Source organism: Ranitomeya variabilis, chromosome 3, assembly GCF_051348905.1.
Source record: "Ranitomeya variabilis isolate aRanVar5 chromosome 3, aRanVar5.hap1, whole genome shotgun sequence".
In the NCBI taxonomy this organism is placed as follows: domain Eukaryota; kingdom Metazoa; phylum Chordata; class Amphibia; order Anura; family Dendrobatidae; genus Ranitomeya; species Ranitomeya variabilis.
The window spans coordinates 65,288,367-65,311,836 of record NC_135234.1 but is presented as its reverse complement, the minus strand read 5'-3'; the positions used below and the strand labels follow the sequence as shown (position 1 = coordinate 65,311,836).

General features: G+C 39.8%; 1 protein-coding gene across 2 annotated transcripts in view; it reads right to left on the bottom strand.

The window, feature by feature from the left end:
* EPHA3 (EPH receptor A3) overlaps window positions 1–23,470 on the bottom strand; it is a 508,285-nt gene that overhangs the window by 355,685 nt on the left and 129,130 nt on the right. For both annotated transcript variants that reach the window (XM_077294091.1, XM_077294092.1), the window contains exon 3: window positions 14,857–15,517. In XM_077294091.1, coding sequence (XP_077150206.1) covers window positions 14,857–15,517 — 661 coding nt within the window. The remainder of the gene's footprint in view (window positions 1–14,856; window positions 15,518–23,470) is intronic.

Genomic DNA, 23,470 nt, shown 5'->3' with positions numbered 1-23,470 from the left:
GAAGGAGCGAACATGATTTACCTCTTATCATCTCTAATGAATTTGGGTTATAATGATTTTCTAGATACTAATGGGCAGGTGTAACCACAATCATTTCCAGCTACGTGCACTGATGATCCCCTATAAATTCTCTTACAGGTCATATTGTTACGCTGCGCTCTCAGGTCTCCTATGTTGCTTTTTAAATTAGCTGTTTAAGCAAGACTCATAGAAAAAGACAGAGAATCCTACAGTCCGCTGGGACATTACAGATGACAAAGTCAGGGTTCCCCTGTCGCCCATTGAATGGAGGAGGACTTGCACATGTGGGCCGCTGTCCCGATCACTGCCTGCGGAGCTGACAGTGAGACAGTTTGGATGGCGTGAAAGCTGAGCGGCTGATCGTCGCTCCATGGGACCCCTATTCTTGGGATATGTGGTGGACCAACACCAGCTTAGCCTATAGATAGGCAAAAAGTGCAGATCTTGGCCCGATCTTTTGGTAATTAATTGGGTAAATCTCACACGATGTTCTATTGTTCTACAGCTGAGAAAAGACAAAGTAGGAAAATTGCTAATTGTGGAATTTTACCGCCTTTTCATTTTACAACATATTTAAATAAAATTCTGGATGTTTTTAAAAGGGGTTGCTTAAAGATAAGCAATTTAAAGGGAAGCTTTCCCCAGGTTTTTGCTGTGTAATCTGAAAGCACCATAATGTAAGAGCAGTCCTTGAATACAGCGATGTGTCACTTACTGGGCTGTGTTTTGCTGTACAGTACAAGTAGTGTTTTATCAGCATGAGATTATCACTACAGGACAACATAGTACACGCAGGATAGTACATCTCCGCTCCCAGCACTGATTAGCAGCTCGATGTCACTATATAATGTACACAGAAAGCTGTGGTGTGGGCGGGTTTTACACAGCTCAGCAACTGAGCTCTACTAGATCTGCAGCAGAGAAAAGCGTGATTCTGTCACAACTGCTGCTCACAGTATACTAAATGAAACATCGCTGGAATCAGGATCTCTGTCCCTGCATCATGGTACTGTCAGATTACATAGCACAAATCTGCTGAGAGATTCTCTTTAACTCACGCTGCCATGGAATTCGGACAAGTCCTTTGTGGTAGCCAGTTTTCACTTCTGTGCCCAGCATTTTCAGACTGGTATCCTGGGCACATAAGACTTGGCATGGCCTAGTGTGCACCAGAGACACCAAGGATTCCGGGTGCAGAAGTGAAGACCGGCTGCTACAGAGGACCGGACTGGATGCTGGACCAGGGCTGTGTGAATCAATTTGCTCACCTTTACATCTGTCACATTAGGATTTAGGTGTTAAACTGGATCAAATGCAAACTAATATTTTCAGGTCTAAGAATCAGCATAAGGCTCAGTCACACGAGCATAAAAAGCAGATAAAGAATGGACCAATATTATTCAGTGCGGCAGTGCAGATCTGCGTATTTTTTTTCGGCTGTATTTGACATGAGGAAAAAAAATTGACTGCGTAATAAAACAATCTGATTCCATAAGGACCATCAGTACGGCATCCTATATTTACGGGTACATTCCAATTCTCTAAGATAGTTATCTACCAGTCACTGATTAGGACCGCCCACTGGACACCGAAGCACTGTGTGAACAGAGTAAAATAAACAAAATGACAAAATATAAAGAATCCACAAAACTATGAATCAACCGGCTCAGCTTCTCCTACTCTAAACATGTAGCGTGAGCTAGAAGAGCACGTGAAAGGGGTTTTCCAGTCTAAATTGATAAATCTGCAATCACTCTGTGTGCCTGTAGACTTATGAATCCTCCCACTGTGTGCTACGGCGATTCGCCGCTTTCTGAGCCGGGACCGGCGAGTATGTATGAGTTATACATATTCCCAGCAAGTGGGTGTGGCCTCGTTCTCCATACACTTATATGGAGTGAGACCGCACCCTCTAGTTGGCCACACCCACTGGATGGCCACACCCCTTGTATGGGGCGCGTCCTCACTCCTTACAAATGCTAACAAGAATATTGTACAGACAACTTTTTTGTCCGGCTAAAAAAAATTATTTCAACTTCATACTCTCCAGTCCCAGTTCAGAAACTGGTGAATTCCCGCAGCGCACAGTGCATACACTGGGGGGATTCATACGTCTGCAGTCACACAGAGGGATACACAGAGTGACTGCAGACTTATTGATTTGGACCGGACAACCCTTTAATGACACAGGCTCCCTTTGACAATGATTATTATTCTTGGGCTCATGGTTCTTTGCAAAACATCATGTGGGCTAGAAAACCCCCATGAATATCACCTGCAGGTATCTAATCTCAATGTTAGCGTGTGACTGTATTATTTTAGCACCTTGTCTGGTAAACAGGATTTCACAGGAACCTGATACATGTAAGAAAGTGGTAAATTAGCTCGTTTACTGTCTAACACAAGAAAGTGATAATTTATGTCAGAATGTGAAAAACATTTATTTTTGGCTCCTGTAACTTTTATAAACTCAATTCTTTCCTCAATGTTACTTTTATATGGTAAAATAAATGCTGTGACCCAATCAGGTAGAACCAGAACTGTAAGGCTAGGGTCACATTGCGTTAGGGCAATCCGTTTAGCGCTAGCGAATTGCGCTAACGCAATGTTTATTTAGGGGCCGCGTTCAGGGGTCGCGTTAACGTCCCCGCTCTCGCAGATCCCCGATCTGCGAGAGCGGGGAACGGACCTCGGGCGCGCCGCGGACGCTGCAAGCAGCGTCCGAGGCGCGTCACAGAAGAACGGCACATCACTAGCGCGAGCCGAAAAAGGCACGCGCTAGTGATGCGCTGCAGGCGAAATTTACATTGCTGTCAATGGGTGCGCTAACGGACCCGTTGCACGGCGTTAATTGCGACATTTTCGCCGTGCAACGCTGTCCGTTAGCGATCACCCACTAACGCAATGTGAACCTAGCCTAACGCTGAGCTACACCGTACTGGTAAAAAATGGTGGCGCTGAAAGCAACCAAGTACATAAGGAATGAAATCGGCAACTTCTCCTTTTCTTCACTTCTGTTCCTACAGCTTCTTTTGGATGCACAGATTTTCTCGATTTCTCATATAATTAGCAAGGTTCCTCGTGCGAAAACAAGGGATCACAATACACAAATTTACACCTGCATATTTCACACCTGGGAGACATGAATGTAAGAAAAGCCGACCTCGTCAGATGCATGCGACAGCCTGGCAGTCCCATACAAGTCCATGATATGATAAAAATTCCCTCTACATGCGCCATGCAAGTGAAATTCCAGAAAATTCCCATCCATTCATCAAAGTCATCAAAGTACAGGCTTCAACCAAAGAGCCGGTGTCATTACATTTTAACACAGTACAGATAGTCAGGCGAATACAATTCCGATAACCATAATGTACGCATCATATGGTATGTGAAAAAATAAGATTACATTTACATGAAAAAAGAATGAAATTAAAGGGAATCTGTCAACAGCTTTTGCTACCTCATCCGAGAGCAGCCTGATGTAGGCAAAGAGACCCTGAATACAACGATGTATCACTTAGTTTACTGGGTGCAGCCATTCTGACATAATCAGAGCTCAGAAAGCTCTGTATTGTCAACAGACAGTGAGCTGCTTATCACAGGAGGGGGTGGAGTCAGAGTCAGCAATGATAATTACCAGGTGATAAAACCATCAGTGAAAGTAAATAACAGCACACAGTCTGACAAGCGACACATTTTTGAATTCTGCTTTTTAAAGGGACTCTGTCACCTGATTTTGGTGGGCCCTGTGTTCGGTCCGATGGGCAGTGTTTTCTCTTGTGTCATTCACCCCTTCCTTTCCCGCTGGCCGCAATATTTTGTTGAATGTGAGTTGGTTTCCTCCATTTCGGTCTGCATGGCCTTTATCAAACAAACACCACAATACTAAGAACCGTCAATAACATCAATGGCACAGAAGAATTGGGACCGCCATGAAGATGGGAATAACTCGTTGCCCCTATAGGACTAAACTTAGATCACCAAAGAGCTTTTGTGCCTATTTTATTTGGCTGGATGAAGGGATGAACTTTTTGATGCTATATGGTTTAATTTTTATTTTAATAGAGAGCTTCAAAACACAACTTAATATCATGAAAAAGTGATGAACATTTATCTACTATATAATCGTCTAATTATGTCTGTTTGTCTGTAACCGAAATCCCACGTTACCAGCCCCCTGTGACCAATCAGTGACAGGCGCAGATCTGTCAGTCACAGTGCCACGTAGTTCAGTCACGTTTACTGAATAAGTTCTGTCAGTCACAGTGCCACGTAGTTCAGTCACGTTTACTGAATAAGTTCTGTCAGTCACAGTGCCAGGGAGTTCAGTCATGTTTACTGAACAAGTTCTGTCAGTCAAAGTGCCACATAGTTCAGTCACGTTTACTGGACAAGTTCTGTCAGTCACAGTGCCACTTAGTTCAGTCACATTTACTGAACAAGTTCTGTCAGTCACAGTGCCACGTAGTTCACTCATGTTTACTGAACAAGTTCTGTCAGTCACAGTGCCACATAGTTCAGTCACGTTTACTGAACAAGTTCTGTCAGTCACAGTGCCACATAATTCACTCACATTTACTGGACAAGTTCTGTCAGTCACAGTGCCACATAGTTCAGTCACGTTTACTGAATAAGTTCAGTCAGTCACAGTGCCACATAGTTCAGTCACGTTTACTGAACAAGTTCTGTCAGTCACAGTGCCAAATAGTTCAGTCACGTTTACTGAACAAGTTCTGTCAGTCACAGTGCCACGTAGTTCAGTCACGTTTACTGAACAAGTTCTGTCAGTCACAGTGCCATGTAGTTTAGTCACGTTTACTGAACAAGTTCTGTCAGTCACAGTGCCACGTAGTTCAGTCACGTTTACTGAACAAGTTCTGTCAGTCACAGTGCCACATAGTTCAGTCACGTTTACTGAACAAGTTCAGTCAGTCAGGGTGGTGTACAAAAATATTTTGGGTTGATATTGTTAACAAATATATTATAGTGTCGATGTACTTCTTTCGTCCAATGATTTATTTAAATACAGTTAGATATTCATGTAATGGTTTATATATTTTGATAATCTGTTTAATAATTTCATTCAGTTGTATTAAGTTCTATGGGCAATACAATTTAATTATAATGTATATATTTTATCCGGAAAATCCTGTGTATTCATTGCATTATTCTTAAATCTTCATAAATAAACTACATACATATTCTAGAATACCCGATGCGTTAGAATCGGGCCACCATCTAGTACTTATATAAAGAATTCTTCTCCTAAAATTCTGTTTTGTAAAACTCCAACAAAATGGTCTAACGTTACACCAGTGCCTATGTATTCAGTACAGAGATAAAAGCCAGACTTAATAAAAAAAAAAATATAGAAATAAGTATAAATATATATAAAAAAATAAAGATTAACTCTAGGGTACACCCAATCCCCACCCATTTAATAATATCACAAATCCTTTAATGTATTCCAATAATACTGAATTCCAGGATCGTGGAATGACACCGAAATTGGAATCTTTTAAAATCATCTAAATTTCACTTACCGTATTTTAATAATACGAAAAATATATTTTGAATTTTTGGTCATTTAATTTATTCTAAAAAAAACTATCCAGTATCAGTAAAATGATTTGTTTTTTATTGCCTAGCATGTATTTAATATTTTGCACATTTTTATACTGTGTTCTGTATCTGTTTATGACTGTAACTCTACTTCTGATTTTACTTTAGTCCAACAAGGATGCCCTTTCTCCGAAACCTTCCATGTGATAAATTGTACTAGGACTAAAAAAGAAAAAAAAGATAGGAAAGAAGCAGAGAAAGCAGAGCCCAGGAAGATTGATTACCGAGCCGCAATGTAAAACCAGTGGAAAAGTTCCAGCAAACTGGTTGTCGCTCGATATACTTGATATCTATTTCCTAATTATTTAGCTGTCTGCCATCATCTTGTTTTGATAACATCCTTCAGGACAAGAAATAGGAGCACATATGTGAATTGTTTGTACTCAAACCATCTTTCAAGATGACTCTTGATTTGAGAGTATTTTCCTCAAATGTTATCAAAACTTACACTTCCCTGTACAATCGCTCCCCACGAAAGCCTCGTACCAGCTGTCACCATTGAAATACAAGCCCTTATTAGCCTGAAAAACTTTGCCAGCGAAACTAACTAGAGACTTTCCAATAACTATAAACACTCAGGCGAGTGTAAAGGAGAAGGGGGAAAATGACAGAACTGTACGCCGGACAGAAAACCGCTGTTAACAATACCATTGCTGTGTCCAAATCAGAACCGATTTTTTTTTTTCTAAGTAGAAGCCCTTTGGGGGAGGGGGTGACTTAGAGAGATGTAAAAACATTAAATTGGAAGAGGTTAAGGAAATGTCAGCGGGATCCCTCCAGAGTTTTTTAATATGCATACCATTAGATGTTTGTATAGGACACTTACCAACAGACGTGTCTAAAATTAATGTCACGGTGCTGATGTTTATTTTGTTAATTCAAGGCCACCATTTGGGAATAGGGTTATATTTATATTAATTTATCAGATCACCCAGGGGGTAGTATTATACTCTTAGGGCAATAGGCTACATCTGAATGTGCCCGCACGCAACGAGCACACATTCTAACAATCTGTAGGCATATGTAGACATATATACACAGATACATATATAAATATACATACCGTATATATATACAGTATATATATATATATATATATATATATATATATATATATATATATATATATATATATATTTTAGATTGTGGCTCGATTCTAATGCATCGGGTATTCTAGAATATGCATGTCCCCGTAGTATATGGACAATAATGATTCCAGAATTCGTGGCAGACTGTGCCCGTCGCTGATTGGTCGAGGCAACCTTTATGACATCATCGTCGCCATGGCAACCATTATGACATCTACGTCGATACTGTGCCCGTCGCTGATTGGTCGAGGCGAATTCGCGGCAGACTGTGCCCGTCGCTGATTGGTCAAGGCAACCATTATGACATCATCGTTGCCATGCTGTGCCCGTCGCTGATTGGTCGAGGCCGCCAGAGACGCGGGATTTCCAGGACAGACAGACAGACAGACAGAAAATTATATATATAGATATATATATATAAATAGATAAATAGATAGATTAGATAGATAGATAGATAGATAGATAGATAGATAGATAGATAGATAAGATATGTAGTGATCTGTGGATCGATATAGAAGGATTAAGTTCAAGCCGAATTTTGCATTCATGTGAATTTGAATATTTTGACATTTGATTTCCCACACTGCTGAGGCATTAGAAAGTGGGCTAATGCCAATTTGCGTTGCCATAAAGGAATTGAATATTTTCCTGCACCTATGAAATCTATGAAATAATCACACCTTGTTCCTGTGGTGGTCAGTACCGGGGCCATCACAGATCAGCGGTTCAAGTGGAGCACAGTTTATACAACAGAGACATTTTTGGTCTCCAGAGTCATTGGGTAAGGCCACAGTCACACGTTCAGTATTTGGTCAGTATCTTACATCAGTATGTGTAATCCAAAACCAGGAGTGGATACAAAATTACAGAAGTGGTGACGTGTTTCTATGATACTTTTCCTTTGTTCCACTCCTGGTTTTGGCTTACTAATACTGATGAAAAATACTGACCAAATACTGAGAGTGTGACACTGTTGTGTTGTCAGCATGGAAAACAAAATCCACTGTGACAAATTCTCAGAAGATACTTTATTGGTAAGAACCTTTTGGGGCATAATTAACAATATTCGTAATGAAAAATTTGGGACAGCCCCATTGCCAGCACTACTTTGAAACACCCCCAAAATATCCAGGAACACCCTTGAAGAGCCATTTTTGTGTGGTTTTGTGGTTGGGTTCGTAGAACTGTAAGGACAAAATCAAGACAGTTGTCACATCCTGTATATATGGTGAGCTATGAATGGTTTGGTAGGATGCTCAGATGTATTAACGCTATGAAAAATGAGCCTTAGACAACACTCGGGCGCCATATACTATATTTACAGCCAAGAACAGGATCCATTTTCATCTCATGCTTTCAATTCCCCACATGATAAATTCCTAGTCTGTATTAGGTCGTAGACACAGAGCCTCCATATGGAGCCACAATGTAGGTGACTACAAGGAGCCTTATAGAAGTGAAAAATGTGAAATTGGTATATCTTTGATTGTCGTCGCATTTTATTGCATTATCTATGGCAGGTGTCCAGCTAATAATTTAAACATTAGGAGCTAATCTTTCTATACCAGGAAAAAGAAAAAGAGAAAAATGTGTACATATATATATATATATATATATATATATATATATATATATATATATATACACAAAGTGAAATTATTTTTTAGTGCAATGAGTCCCTGATTCATTAGGTTCTGAAATATCTAATATTCTAGATTTTTAGATAATAAAATATAATTTTGCTGTTTTTATGATAGTTTGCCTTTTTTTGAGCCTACAATTTATTCTTACGATTAAATCAATACTTGCTATTAACAAAGTTCTGATTTTTTTCCCTTATGAACAAGTCCAGGCAGGGACTTAGCTGCCTAGTATGGTAACCAGTATCAATTCTACAAATGGAAAAGAAGTAGAAAAAAAGAAATGTAATCAAGTACGCTAATTTGTTTCAGTGCAATGTGCAAACCGAATGGAATGGAGAGAAAATTGAGAGAACCTCGAATTAAATGCAGGGCAAGTTCCAGCACGCATTAAACCCCAATGTTTTTCTGTGCATAAGTCGAAGTACAATGTCAACCCAACTTCCTTGATCAGACATAATATCCTGCTGAGCTCTTGTAGTGGACCAGATGAATGTGAAACACGTAACTATATTGTTATTTTTTGCACGGTGCCTTAACATCACTGGAATGAACAAATATAGTGAGAATAAAGAGCCCAATTGTTCCCGAGAAGTGAAGTCATTTTATGTATAGTTCAATGTTACAAGTCATTAAGGACTGGCTACATTTCTTCTGAATCATCCCATAAAGTGATAACAGAACAAAGCCCAGATGAAAGATGTAGTACTTTAACCCCTCTATGAACATGGGGAGGGGGATTGAGAATTTGTCAGAAGAACATTTCAGTCTTGCTATTAGGCAATGAGGACACTTCGACCACTACGTTTACCCAGGTGATATTCACTGTATTTTCATGCATAGACGGCTGCTAGTTAGAGGTGGAACATGTGTTGAATTTGAAAGCCAGAAGGACATTGGGAAAAAGCAAGTTTGGTGCTGGAAATAACCTTTCAACTTTATTCAAGGCTGGATTACAGGAACAGCAATGGGCCAATTGCCCTGGGGCCTCCACGACTTGGGGTTTGAGGGGACCTCCACTATTGCCAAGTGTAACAGGTCACTTACATCATTAACCTCTTACTTCTTCTAAGAAAGGTATCAAGGTTACAACAGATGGAAAAGCTTTCTGTTATGTTGGGACTGCTTGTGGTCACTTGGCAGTTTACAAATGGCTACCACAAAGAAGCTTGGCACAAACTACTCCATTTTCCAGAACCCAGGGGTTGCCCTCGATTTCAAACTTTAAGGCTATGTCCCCACAGTCAATATTCGGCAGTGCTTTGGATGCAGCACATGTCCACTCCGTCCAAAGCACTGCCAGCTTTTGAAAGCAGGTGATTCTGCAAGTATTCATTGAACCGTGCAGAATCACCGCGTCTAATACATTGTACAGATGATATTTATCTTGCGGAGACGGAGCGTCTCCGAAGGATAAATAGACATGCTGCAGTCTAGAAAGAAGCGCCGCATGTCCATCTCCGCAGGGAAGCCGGAGGCGTCAGTGCACGCATAGTGGAGACGGGATTTCTTGAAATCCCATCCACTATGCTGTAACATCTGGACGCTGTGGAATGGACGCTGCGTATGTACACAGCGTCCAACCTGCAGCGTTCATTGAGTGTGGGAACATACCCTAAACCCTGTACAGGGATCTGGACTTGCACAGGGTCCTTGGGCTGGACCACATAGTCAGCTGCTGATAGTCAGGTAGCCAGGTCACATCCAGGAGGTACAGGAGGTACAAAATAGTCAGGCAGGAGGAATATCAATAAATTAGCCGAGATCCGGGAACAGGATAAATCAGGATTTAACACCAGACAGGTAAAGCCAGGTAACACAAACTGACAGTGGCAACTAACACTCGGGGTTTATGTAGTTACAGCTCTACCCAGTGCTAGCATAAGGAAAAATCCAAACTATAAGGATTAACGTCACAGCCTTGGGACTGGGCAGAGACAAGTCCCTAACGGCAAAAGCAGAAGGAGCCACAGATGCCGATGTGGAATTATTGCATTATGATGTGTTGATTATATATATATATATATATATATATATATATATATATATATATATATATATTGTGATGCAGTGACCAATGTTACAGCCAGGGGGTGCTGTGTGTGCACTTCAAGATGCACTTGGAGGCATAGTTGTGATGAAACAGTGACAGGCAGTGTTGTGAATGGCCGATATGTGTCGCAGAGGGAGTCTGCGTGGTAAGTCTAATGCAACGTGGTTGTTCTGGGACCTGTAGTCCCTCAAGAGTTCGTGTTGTGTTCTATAATAGTCAAGGGAGACTTACTAGGCTAGTTGTGTGAGATGGGAGGAACAAACTAGCTACACACCCACACTCCCACCCAGGGGAGTGGTTACAGGTAGATAATGTGACCAGGGTGTGGGTCACATGTGCCTGTGAGGTTCCTGTGTATGGATCCGTTTGTTCCTGTGCAAGGTCCTGGGAAGGTCAGTGTTGGAGGCTCCTGGGAGTGGAGTCGTCCTGGAAACACCTAGAGACCGTAGACCTGGACGGTCTGTGTTGAGGACAGGTCCTGGGAAGGTCAGTGTTGGAGGCTCCTGGGAGTGGAGTCGTCCTGGAAACACCTAGAGACCGTAGACCCGGACGGTCTGTGTTGAGGACCTGGGACTGACGTGAAGTCAGCGTGAGGAATGGAAATCCTGAGAGGTAACCCCGGACAAGGGGATCATAATATACAGCAGAGAAGCCTATCTGCTACACGAACTGTCTGATGTCTTATAATGTTTCATGGCTGTAATGAAATGGACTGTACCCTGTCTGGTTTATGCGGAGTTTAAATAAACCATGTGGAAAACTTATGAGAGGTACCGTGCCTGAGTGCTTGAATCCTATGCCAAGCGAGTGTTCCCCAAGACCCGTAGTGGGTTAAATGCTACAATATATATATATATATATATATATATATATATATATATATATATATAGATATATATATAGATATATACTGTATATACATCTTACCTATATATTTATATATATACAGAGTGTGTATATATATATATATATATATATATATATATATATATATATAAACACACATGTACATATATGAGTATCTACAAGGTGATCAAGCATAATGGCTCCCTGAAATTGTGACTTGGGAGCCAATTTGGCCATTTACAATTTTAGAGCCCTTGTGAAGCCCCGTATATGCAACAAGATGCTTATAAAGGGATATATCAGTGAATACTAAGGTTCAAAACCTTAGCTTAGATATGCTGCAATCTTTACCTAATATCCTGCTGAAAAGGACATTGGGCTAGCGATATGAGATGTGAGATGACTGACTGTTGTGTACTGTCAGACTATCAGAATTGTTGAAAACAATTCTGGTAATGCGGATTGGTTCAGAGCAACCTACTGATGGTATGTTACAATGCTCCTTCAAATGTCCATTTCAGCTGGATTCCAGACAGAATATGAGGCCCCTTTTAACATCTACTGGTTTAACCCTTTTGGGATTTAGATGTCCTCAAAGTGGTTCTATTTCAGAACAAGCTGTGTTAAAAAAAAGGACTAAAAACAATTGTACTCATAAATATGACTGATGTGCATGATGACTCATAAAATCATTATTTTAGGATACAAACTAACCTTCCATATTAGTTGGATTCAGCGTCTGGAATGGCGGTCATCATCATTTAAAGCTCTAAATAAAATATATTTCACATCTGTGATTGGGATCTTGACTGGAAACTAATTCCTATCTAATTTCTACAAAAACATGCACTAAAAACCTAATGTAGATTCAGATTGCTGAACTGGCTGACCTTACCAGTGACAGGAAGCTGCATCTGGCTTGAGACCTACCAGTTGATGAAGTAACCTACACTGTTTCCACTGTCAGTAAGGCATGGCTATTAATAATGTCTTCCTATTTACTCAGTAAAAGTTACCATAATTACATCATTACTATCTAAACACATAATCAGATGATGGACTGGGAAGCTTCTAAGGGTGCAGGAATTAACATGTGAAAAACATTAAAAAAATAATATATCACACAAAATTACCATATACAAATATATTAAAACAACAATATTTCAGAACTCTTAATGGATTGTATTTCTTTATAAAGACTGTGGAATGCATAAATATTCCAAAGTCGTTTTGTGTCTGAGTGCATGTCTGAACTGGGTGACATGTGCATAAAAATGTCTCATGTTATAGTCAAAATATATCACACAAGAGAGCTCTCTAGTTTTGCTGTAGAACTTGTTGCAAGAAGTTTGTACTAGAAAATGTATAAATATATGACCACAAAAAATCAACGTATTTACCGGTGGTATCAGCTTTTCTACACATCTATAATTATGCTGGTTTCAATCCATCTACTTATCTCATGTTCGTAAACCTCTAGTTCTACTTATCTCATGTTCGTAAACCTCTAGTTTGATGGGAAGTATAACATGTATGAAAATATGGATTATTGGAGTAAATTGGACAAATGTTCTTGCACTAAACAGGTGTAGATGTGAAATAGATGCAATGAGATTGAGTAAAGAAACGTCTTAGGAAGAAACCTAAAATATATACAAGATGTATAGAACATATTAAGATTGAAGACAGAAAGCAGTAAGAAGCTTATTCAAAAATCATAATTTCCAACATCTTAATCCTAAATTGCAACACATTTCAAATCCACAATCTCCAGCAGGAAAAAAAATCAAAATGCAAATTTACAAACATTTCAACCACATTTCAATAACTACTGTACAAGACAGCACTATGTGGTTGAACTAAGTTTGGTCGATATGCTAAAATCAATTGTGCTGAGCGAACCATAAGAGATTTACAATAAATTGGCCAATAAAATACACAATATCATTAAGTTGGAAACATCAAGAATGAATGTAATTTTGGCTGGTCAGACAGCAGTTGTCTACTAGTAATATTAGTAGTTTGGCATGAAGAAAATGTTGACATGTTAAAAACTCTACTTTTCGATTGGTGGCTATTTAGGTCTTAAAGAGAAGACTCTACTAGTCTAAAGTCTTCGTCTGACATCCATTGTGGTAAAAGAAAGATTTTAGGGCTCAAGATACAGGTGAGTTGTACAAAATCTGCAAATATTTCTATTGATTAATTGTTAAAGGGAACCTGTCACCCCCAAAATCGAAGGTGAGCTAAGTCCACCAGCATCGGGGGATTATCTACAGCGTTCTGGAAAGCTGTAGATAAACCCCCAATGTATCCTAAATGATGAGAAAAAGAGGTTAGATTATACTCACCCGGGGCGGTCCCGGTCCCGGTCCGATGGGTGTCGCGGTCCGGTCCAGCGCCTCCTATCTTCATCAGATGACATCCTCTTCTTGTCTTCACGCTGCGGCTCTGGCGCAAGCGTACTTTGTCTGCCCTGTTGAGGGCAGAGCTAAGTACTGCAGTGCGCAGGCGCCGGGCCTCTCTGACCTTTCCCGACGCCTGCGCACAGCAGTACATTGCTCTGCCTTCAACAGGGCAGACACAGTGCGCCTGCGTCGGAGCCGCAGCGTTAAGACAAGAAGAGGATGTCATCGTAAGAAGATGGGAGGCCCCGGACCACGACGCCCATCAGATCGGACTGCCCACCCAGGTGAGTATAATCTAACCTTTTTTTCTCATCTTTTAGGATATATCTGGGGCTTATTTACAGCATTACAGAATGCTGTAGATAAGCCCCTGATGCTGGTTCTCTTTAAAGTAAATTTTACCTATAATGACCTAGAACAGAATTAATTTGCAAAAAAAAGTGGTTCCTTACTGGTGTAAAACTACAAAATCCGATCGTACTCACCCTTGCTGGGACCAGTGCCGTCTCTCCGCTATTGCTTATTTTTAGTGTTTTGGCTGAAGTAGTGATGCGACATCGATAGCTCACATCACTTCTGCAGCCTATCTTCGAGCTCAGCAGCTTGTGCAGTCTACATCTGTAGAGTTGCTAAACTCAGTGATTGGCTGCAGTGGTGATACGTGCTGCTGACGTGACCTCGCCGCTGTAGCCAAATCAATGAGAGAGAAGCATCAGTGAAGAACCAGAGTTGGACCAAGGAAAAGTGAGTAATATCTGTAATTTTGTTATTTTAAATGAGCCCTATCATTTGGGGATCACGTTTTTAAAAGTGGAAAACCCCATTAATATCTGTGCACCCAAAACTGTATTAAAAAAAAATTAACCCATTTAGCAAATTAGTTTTGGAACCACCTCCAGCCAAGTGTCATGACTGGGCTAAATGCAGCTTATCAAATTTTTGAAGTCAATGTTATCAAAAGCAATACAAGAAGAAATGGCATCATGTGAGAAGGTATAAGACAAGACCAACCATGGGCACTTCAATCATAAACATATTTAACTGCCTTTACGGGCTTGACTGGCACATTGTTCTACAAAGTGTTACAAATATTGGTCATCAATAGAAAGCATTTGAGTTCCCTCAGTCAATGGATAAAAAACATTCTACTAAATAATCAAGTGACTCATTATTACCTTGACAAGTAAAACCCCTCTCTTCATAGCCAGGGTTGCAAAGACACTTTCCGATGGGTACGAGCCATTCTCCTTCAGTGCTGCAGTACATTTTGGGCGGATCTTCCTCTTTGGAATGGTTGACACAAGAACCTCTCACCTCCACAAGAGAATGGGAGTCCATAGGTACAGTGTCTGGAAACATGGCTAAATTCTTCACAGTGAAAGGACACTTTTTGTAATATACCCGCACAGATACTAAGGCAACGCAGGCACCAACATCCTGAAAGGCCAGATAAAGTCCTTTCTTACTGATAGGCCCCACTTCTCGAACCTCAGTGTTCAGTTTCAGAATTCGATCTCCAAGGTCCATCTGGGTGAAGCTTTCGTCAGCTGCAATTGTGTCAATCTTTGTAAACTGATGCTCCCTAAACTTGACCCCATGATCCTCATCTGACTCCAGGTAATAAAGGTTAAATGTTTCTTTACAAGTTCCCAGTACAAGTGGGATGCTGTTGCAGTCTCGTAATGTGAACTTTAGCTCAACATAAATCTTTTGAGCTGCGTTGCGGGGAATCCAGTTTGTCCTAAGCCAGTTGTTTTGATTGTGGTCCATAACATTGCAAACCTGATAGGTTCTTATCGGAGTGTAGTGTTCATCAACTCCACTAATTTCTTCCCACTGAAAGAAAAACAAAGTGGGAAAACTAAACATTAGTAAATGAGAATATAAAATCCTGATCATGAAGCACATCTGAATATAACCTTTTGTTGTAAATCGTTGACCAATCTTATTATACTTGCTTATATAGCATCATCATACTCTATAGCGCTCTGGGGCTCACAAGCTAAATTCCCTATCAGCATGTATTTGTAGTGTGGAAGGAAACTGGAGAATCCAGAAGAAACCCAAGCAAACATGGGGAGAACATACAAACTCCTTGCAGATGTTGTCCTTGGTGGGTTGTGTGCTTGATGAAACATGAACAATGTTAACCACTGAGTCACCATTCTGCCCTTCAGATAAGGTCCAAATAATTTGTTAAGGCTGCATGTACAGTGGTGCTTGAAAGTTTGTGAACTCTTCAGAACTTTCCATATTTTGCTTAAAATTTCACCTAAAATTACATCAGTCCTAAAAGTAGAAAGAGAGCCAAATCAAACAAATGAATCAAAAATATTAGACTTTGTAATTTTTTAGATGATGAAAATGATCCAATTTCAAATGTCTGTGAATGGCAAAAGTACGGAAACCTTTTAGATTAGGCGATAATTTGAAGGTGAAGTTAGAGTCTGGTGCTTTTAATCAACGGAATAAGAATCAGGTGTGAGTGGTTGTCCTGTTGCAGAAGGGAAGTGCCTCAAAATGTACATATACATAAGGAAATATATATATATATATATATATATATATATATATATATATATATATATACAGTGCCTACAAGTAGTATTCAACCCCCTGCAGATTTAGCAGGTTTAATAAGATGCAAATAAGTTAGAGCCTTCAAACTTCAAACAAGAGCAGGATTTATTAACAGATGCATAAATCTTACAAACCAAAAAGTTTTGTTGCTCAGTTAAATTTTTATAAATTTTAAACATAAAAGTGTGGGTCAATTATTATTCAACCCCTAGGTTTAATATTTTGTGGAATAACCTTTGTTTGCAATTACAGCTAATAATCGTCTTTTATAAGACCTGATCAGGCCGGCACAGGTCTCTGGAGTTATCTTGGCCCACTCCTCCATGCAGATCTTCTCCAAGTTATCTAGGTTCTTTGGGTGTCTCATGAGGACTTTAATCTTGAGCTCCTTCCACAAGTTTTCAATTGGGTTAAGGTCAGGAGACTGACTAGGCCACTGCAATACCTTGATTTCTTGCCTCTTGAACCAGGCCTTGGTTTTCTTGGCTGTGTGCTTTGGGTCGTTGTCTTGTTTGGAGTTGAAATGACGACCCATCTTAAGATCCTTGAGGGAGGAGCGGAGGTTCTTGGCCAAAATCTCCAGGTAGGCTGTGCTATCCATCTTCCCATGGATGCGGACCAGATGGCCAGGCCCCTTGGCTGAGAAACAGCCCCACAGCATGATGCTGCCACCACCATGCTTGACTGTAGGGATGGTATTCTTGGGGTCGTATGCAGTGCCATCCAGTCTCCAAACGTCACGTGTGTGGTTGGCACCAAAGATCTCGATCTTGGTCTCATCAGACCAGAGAACCTTGAACCAGTCAGTCTGAGAGTCCTCCAAGTGATCATGAGCAAACTGTAGACGAGCCTTGACATGACGCTTTGAAAGTAAAGGTACCTTAGGGCTCGTCTGGAACGGAGACCATTGCGGTGGAGTACGTTACTTATGGTATTGATTGAAACCAATGTCCCCACTGCCATGAGATATTCCTGGAGCTCCTTCCTTGTTGTCCTTGGGTTAGCCTTGACTCTTCGGACAAGCCTGGCCTCGGCACGGGAGGAAACTTTCAAAGGCTGTCCAGGCCGTGGAAGGCTAACAGTAGTTCCATAAGCCTTCCACTTCCGGATGATGCTCCCAACAGTGGAGACAGGTAGGCCCAACTCCTTGGAAAGGGTTTTGTACCCCTTGCCAGCCTTGTGACCCTCCACGATCTTGTCTCTGATGGCCTTGGAATGCTCCTTTGTCTTTCCCATGTTGACCATGTTTGAGTGCTGTTCACAAGTTTGGGGAGGGTCTTAAATAGTCAGAAAAGGCTGGAAAAAGAGATAATTAATCCAAACATGTGAAGCTCATTGTTCTTTGTGCCTGAACTACTTCTTAATACTTTAGGGGAACCAAACAGAATTCTGGTGGGTTGAGGGGTTGAATAATAAATGACCCTCTGAAAAGACTTTTCCCAATTTAAAAAAAAAATAAACAAAGAAATAACATTCTTTTTTGCTGCAGTGCATTTCACACTTCCAGGCTGATCTACAGTCCAAATGTCACAATGCCAAGTTAATTCCAAATGTGTAAACCTGCTAAATCTGCAGGGGGTTGAATACTACTTGTAGGCACTGTATATATATTGCACGTTAGTCTATGTATTTGTATATATGTATGTATGGAGATATATATATATATATATATATCACCCATATGTATTCCAAATCAATAATGCCCCCACTTATATAATTCCCCTCCTGTATATTGCCACAGTGTGGTTGCTGTTGCTGAGGGTAGAGGAGGAGGGAAGACAATAGGGATGTCCAGTCAACTGCAGAAAAACATAATCAGCTAGGAATGAACCTTAACCAGTGGGTGGGGAATAATACACTAGACTGACATCATTTCCTCTCGTCTAAACCTGGACACTTCCTTTTGGCTGCTGAACATAAAACCCCAGCTCTGCCCACTCTCTCTTATTCCACTGGCATTACGAGGAGCATACCTGGCTGAGTATCCACTTACCACCTGATCCACTGTAACACCTTACTTACTGGGCCTTGTGTACCCTTACTTTAACCCCCCTAGCCTTTACCCCTTGTTGGGCATTTAGATATATCTGTATATATAGGGAGAGTTAGTTTTTTTTACTCTCCAGATTAAGTGTAAATATATATGTATGTAGTAGACTTCTGTGTGTGTAATAAATATTCTTTATTAGTACACAGTTTTCTCTCAGTTAGTACAGCATACAGTATAAGGAGTCACTAAGTTGTATATTAATTGTTGCTAGTCAAAGCGGACATTAATAATTAATACACAGACCTCAGCAGAGGTGTAGGACTCTCCCCCCTAGGAACTCGTCTTTTAGCACCTGTTGTATTTGAAGTATAGAGATCAGTCAACGTCTGATCTTCAGAATAGATTTGTGAAAGTATATCATGGCATAAACTAAGGAGATTTCTGAGGACCCAGAAGAAAATTAGTTGATGCTCACCGGGTTCGAAAAGGTTACACCATCTCTACACAGTTTGGACTCAACAGTTAGACTGAATTTCCTCCATTTGTAGACAATTCAATCTCAGCCTAGCGTGAGAGGTCCAAGGATCTTAGCACTCACAGCAGTGATAAAAGGATGAGGTGACAGTGAGGGGCGCAGGGATCTGAGAGGTGAGCAGTAAAAAGAGTAGAAACATTTTTAATTTTTCATATTTTATGGTTAATATGCTCTGGGGTTGGTTGGTAGAAACCTCAGAGCATAATAAGGGATATTCAATATGCAGAGAATCACTTTGCTGCAAATCGATTTTCCTAAGAAAATCCACGTGATCTCATGAATTTGGATTCTAGTTTAGAAATCTCTATTTGGTTCTCCTTATCAACTTTGAGAGCTTTTGTGAAAATCTGATGTAGTTTTAGGTCAAATTTATGCAGAAATAGGGAAAATTATGAATGGTTCACAAACATTCAAACCCCACTATGTCATATGACACAATAAGAATTTTATCAAGCCCCATTTAAAAGGATTCTGACAATCAATGGCTCACCTAGGAGCAGTGATAGAAGAACATCCCCATTATATAGTGCTGTACTCAGGTACTACAAGGTAGGACAGAGTCTCTACAGATCTATATTAGAGGGCTTTGGCAGATAGGTGATAAGTTACTGATCAGTGGATCACTGACACCTGGGACCAGCACCGATTGTCAAAATGGGTACTTTTTATCCCCATTAAGAAAATAGAGTTGTAACTCGGATAACCATACACAGCTCCATTCATTCTCTATAAGGCTGAAGAAAAAAACTGAGTGCAACACTTGGAAGCCCAATAGGAAATTAATGGAGCGCCAAAGATGCACACTATTACTCTATTCCAACAAGGATAAAAGATCATCATCAGGGGTAAAACTTTCTCACTCATGTGGGTTTCAGCGCTCTAAGGGTGCTTTCAAATTGCGCTTATCTTCTTAGAAATGTTATGTCGACCGTTCCAATGATTTTCTCCAATGTGATGCATAGGTGTACCTGGGTCAGCAGAGAGGTATCCGACTTACAAAATGAGTGTCCATTCTGTCACATAGAGGGGTCAAAATGGGGAAACCAAATCTTTGACTTCTTTATGCATGATGAGATATTTCCTTTATTTGGGAATTGGGTGTCAACAGGAAGTATAGAACTCAGTCCTGCACCAAGATCAAATTTTGCCTTAATAGGTGATAGTTTGCTGATCGATGAGTATTTGGGTGTTTTCACATTGCACTTATCCCGTCAGGGCTTGTGTTTGAACACTCCCATAACATGGGATTCAGACGTATGTGACAACAGGGCCATAAACTATAATGGTGTCGGCAAAGCAAATGTGCCCTTCGTAGTGCATCATTTTCGGGTGGATATGCCTACTGGAGGTGGATACCCAGACGTAGAAGCACCCTAACACTCATCGATCAGCAAGTTATCACCTATTAAGGTGCAAATTGCCTCTTCAGAGAAAAAGAGGACTTAAACTCTATAGCGCCACCTGTTGGAAGTAGCCTATTAAGGCAAAATTTGACCTTGGTACGGCACTGAGTTTGGTACTTCCTGGACTTGTTGATACCCAATTCCCAAACAAAGGAAATGTTTCACTATTTATAAATCGAAGATTTAGTTTCCCCACTATTGGCCCCTCTATGTGCAAGAATGGACACTCATTCTGTAAGGGTATGTGTACACGCTGCGGAATGGTGTGCGGATTTTTCCGCACTGCTTTTGTTAAATCCGCAGGAAAACTGCACTGCGGATTTACTGCGGAATTACCGCAAATTTACCGTGGTTTTTGTGTGGACTGCACCTGCGGTTTTACACCTGCGGATTCCTATTGAGGAGCAGGTGTAAACCGCCACGGTATCCGCCCAAAGAATTGACATGCTGCAGAATATAAACTGCTGTGTTTCTGCGCCTCTTTTCCCGCAGCATGTGCACTTTGGATTTTGTTTTCCATAGGTTTACATGGTACTGTAAAGTCATGGAAAACTGCTGCAGATCCGCAGTGTCAAATCCGCTGCGGATCTGCAGCAAAATCCCCAGCGTTTGCACATAGCCTAAGTCGGCTACCACGTTGGTGACTCAGGTACATGGCAGCAATTCATTTGGAATGATGGAAATAAAATTTCTCTTCAAAGGAAATGAATAGTTGTCTATGCCCGGATGTGGCAGCTAATCACTAGTTGGAGAAAATCTGGACTCTTAATGAAAGTGATTTCATCAGATAACTCCTTTATAGAAGTATTACATATAATATATATTTTTCTTTACCAGTAATTTATAGTTCAGCAATTTAGTGCATTAAAAGGTTTTACAAAAACTAAATGTGGAAAAGAATTTTAGCTTCACAGAATGTATTTTTGCATTTTGGTTGTTTGAAGGGGGGTGCGTCATGTTCCATTTATTTAACAAAAAATACATCTCTGGCTTTGTCCAGATAAAAAAAGGTGAGGTTAGACCTAATCTATGACCTTACAGGTAACTTTATGATGCTCCAATATGTAAATGATCATTACATTTGCAAATAACATAAAATTCATACAACGTTGCGTTTTCTTAGAAAAATGAAATACTAAAAGAGCCAACTTTCTCAGCTGCATCTTCCTGTGCAGCAATGCCTTCTCAGTTACATTAGGATACAAAGTCCCATTGAGACGAACCATTCTTTTCAGTTACCATGATTAATCATTTGGTTTGACCTTGTCAAAAAGAAAAAAAATACAATATGGTTTCAGCTCCTGGGTCCCCATGAGCTCGGGGAGTAATGTTGATGTGACATGTTGGCTGCTTTGAGTCTGAAAAACAATGTGATGTAAGATGTGAGGCTACTTAACACAAGTCCAGGCAAGTATTCTATATTTCATTATTTTACTGCTGCGCTTGTATTGACTGGATTTTGCCCGCGATCTACAGCAGCTTTAATACAATGACCAAACAATAGAATGTTATTCACTACAGATTACAAGCTGCTCTTTAGTTTCATTAAACGTGTGTTCTTCGAAAAATTAAAAAATGTGTATTCCAAACTAAACACAGAACCCCGGCACTGGCATGGATTTAGGAATTACCCCAGCCATTAACACAGAGTGAATTATTTCAGGAAATTATAGCATATGACAGACAAGTCAACTGATTGTTATAATTACAACATATTTAGAGAATAATACCTTATACCTTTTCATTGTCTCTAAAATTGAATTTGGAAGTTATCTTTTCACAACTATCAGTATTTTTGGTGCTCATTTTTCTCATTTGAACCTTATCATACAGTTATGGACCCAGGTGAAAATTTCACTTTGCTTTCTCTTCAGGGCTTATTCATACTGTCTTGATTTTAATGCAATTTTTGTTAATAAACATGGAGCCAATCACACCACGGCACTGTAGAATCCTAACACTGCATTTTAATTTTTACAAAAATTTTGCAATCGTTAGTGAGTTTATAATCATAGTAAAACGCAGCAAAACATCACTTTTTCTTTAAGTTGTTGTTTTTTTCTACATGGAAACCACATTGATACCCCATGGATGTGACTGCAAAGTGCTGATGGGCTTCTTTGGCAGCTAGAGGCCCAACAATGTCCTCCAGGTCAGCTGTTTGTTTTCTTTTGTTAAACCCTCCAATTCCACCCAAAAAAAACCAATAAAAAAATAAAAAAGTTGTATGAATGGGAAAATGACACCAATCAGAACTCAGTTGTCTTACAGATCTGTTGGGATCTTTTGAGTAAAGCAAAAAAAAATTAGTTATAAAGTGGATTTTTCAAAAGAAAAAGAAAAAACATGAAAAGACCTTTAAAATTTGGCATAGTTGCGATCACAACGAACCACAGAAGAAAGTTATCAAGTAATTTAAACTTCATAAAAATAAACAAAAAAAATGTCAGAATTGCTTTGTTTCCACTACCTCACCACACAAAGCTAATAAAGCTTACACAATACATTTTAATTTAAGTCAAATTAGTGAAAATAAAAAATAATACAATGGCTATTTTGTCAGAAAAAAAATAAAAACCACTGTGGCTTCTGAAATGTGGAGGTGAAAAAGACAAACACCAAAAATTACTACCCGATAAACAGTGCAGGCCAAGTCCATAAAGAGAAGCCATCATTAGAAAATTACCCACTGTTCAAGTCAGAAATGTATTTTTTTCTATAATAATTGATATGTAATTTTTACATACCACAATCTTTATTAAAAAAAATATAGTAATCTTGAGATTTTCACACTGCCACTGGGGCTTTTTATTTAGGCTCATACTTCTAGGCCATTTAGGAAGAGATTTCAGCAGGCTCATTATCATCAGAGGCAGGATTAGTATAGCAAGTAATGCCTCTATACACAGATTATAACAAGAAATCCACCAATCACAATAGTGGATCTCACAGCTGAACTTGCTCCTCCTCCCTTCACAGTGACCTTTGCACACACTCATTAGATGCTTCAATAAAAAGTTGGGTTCACAACATTGTGGCTAATGTACATGTGTTGTTTCCTGAAACAACATGAACTTAGAGTCTAAAAATTGCAATATTTCTATTTTGAATTTTTATTACAGATTGTGATATGGAAAAAATATTGCTAAATATTAAAAAAGAAAAAAAGATTTATAAAAAAAAAACAGATTTAAAGAATAGGACATTTTCTGATATTTTCCCTTTAATGGGTTAAACGCTTAAAAGGTGCTAATATCTGACCTCAAAATGATCAGTAACAT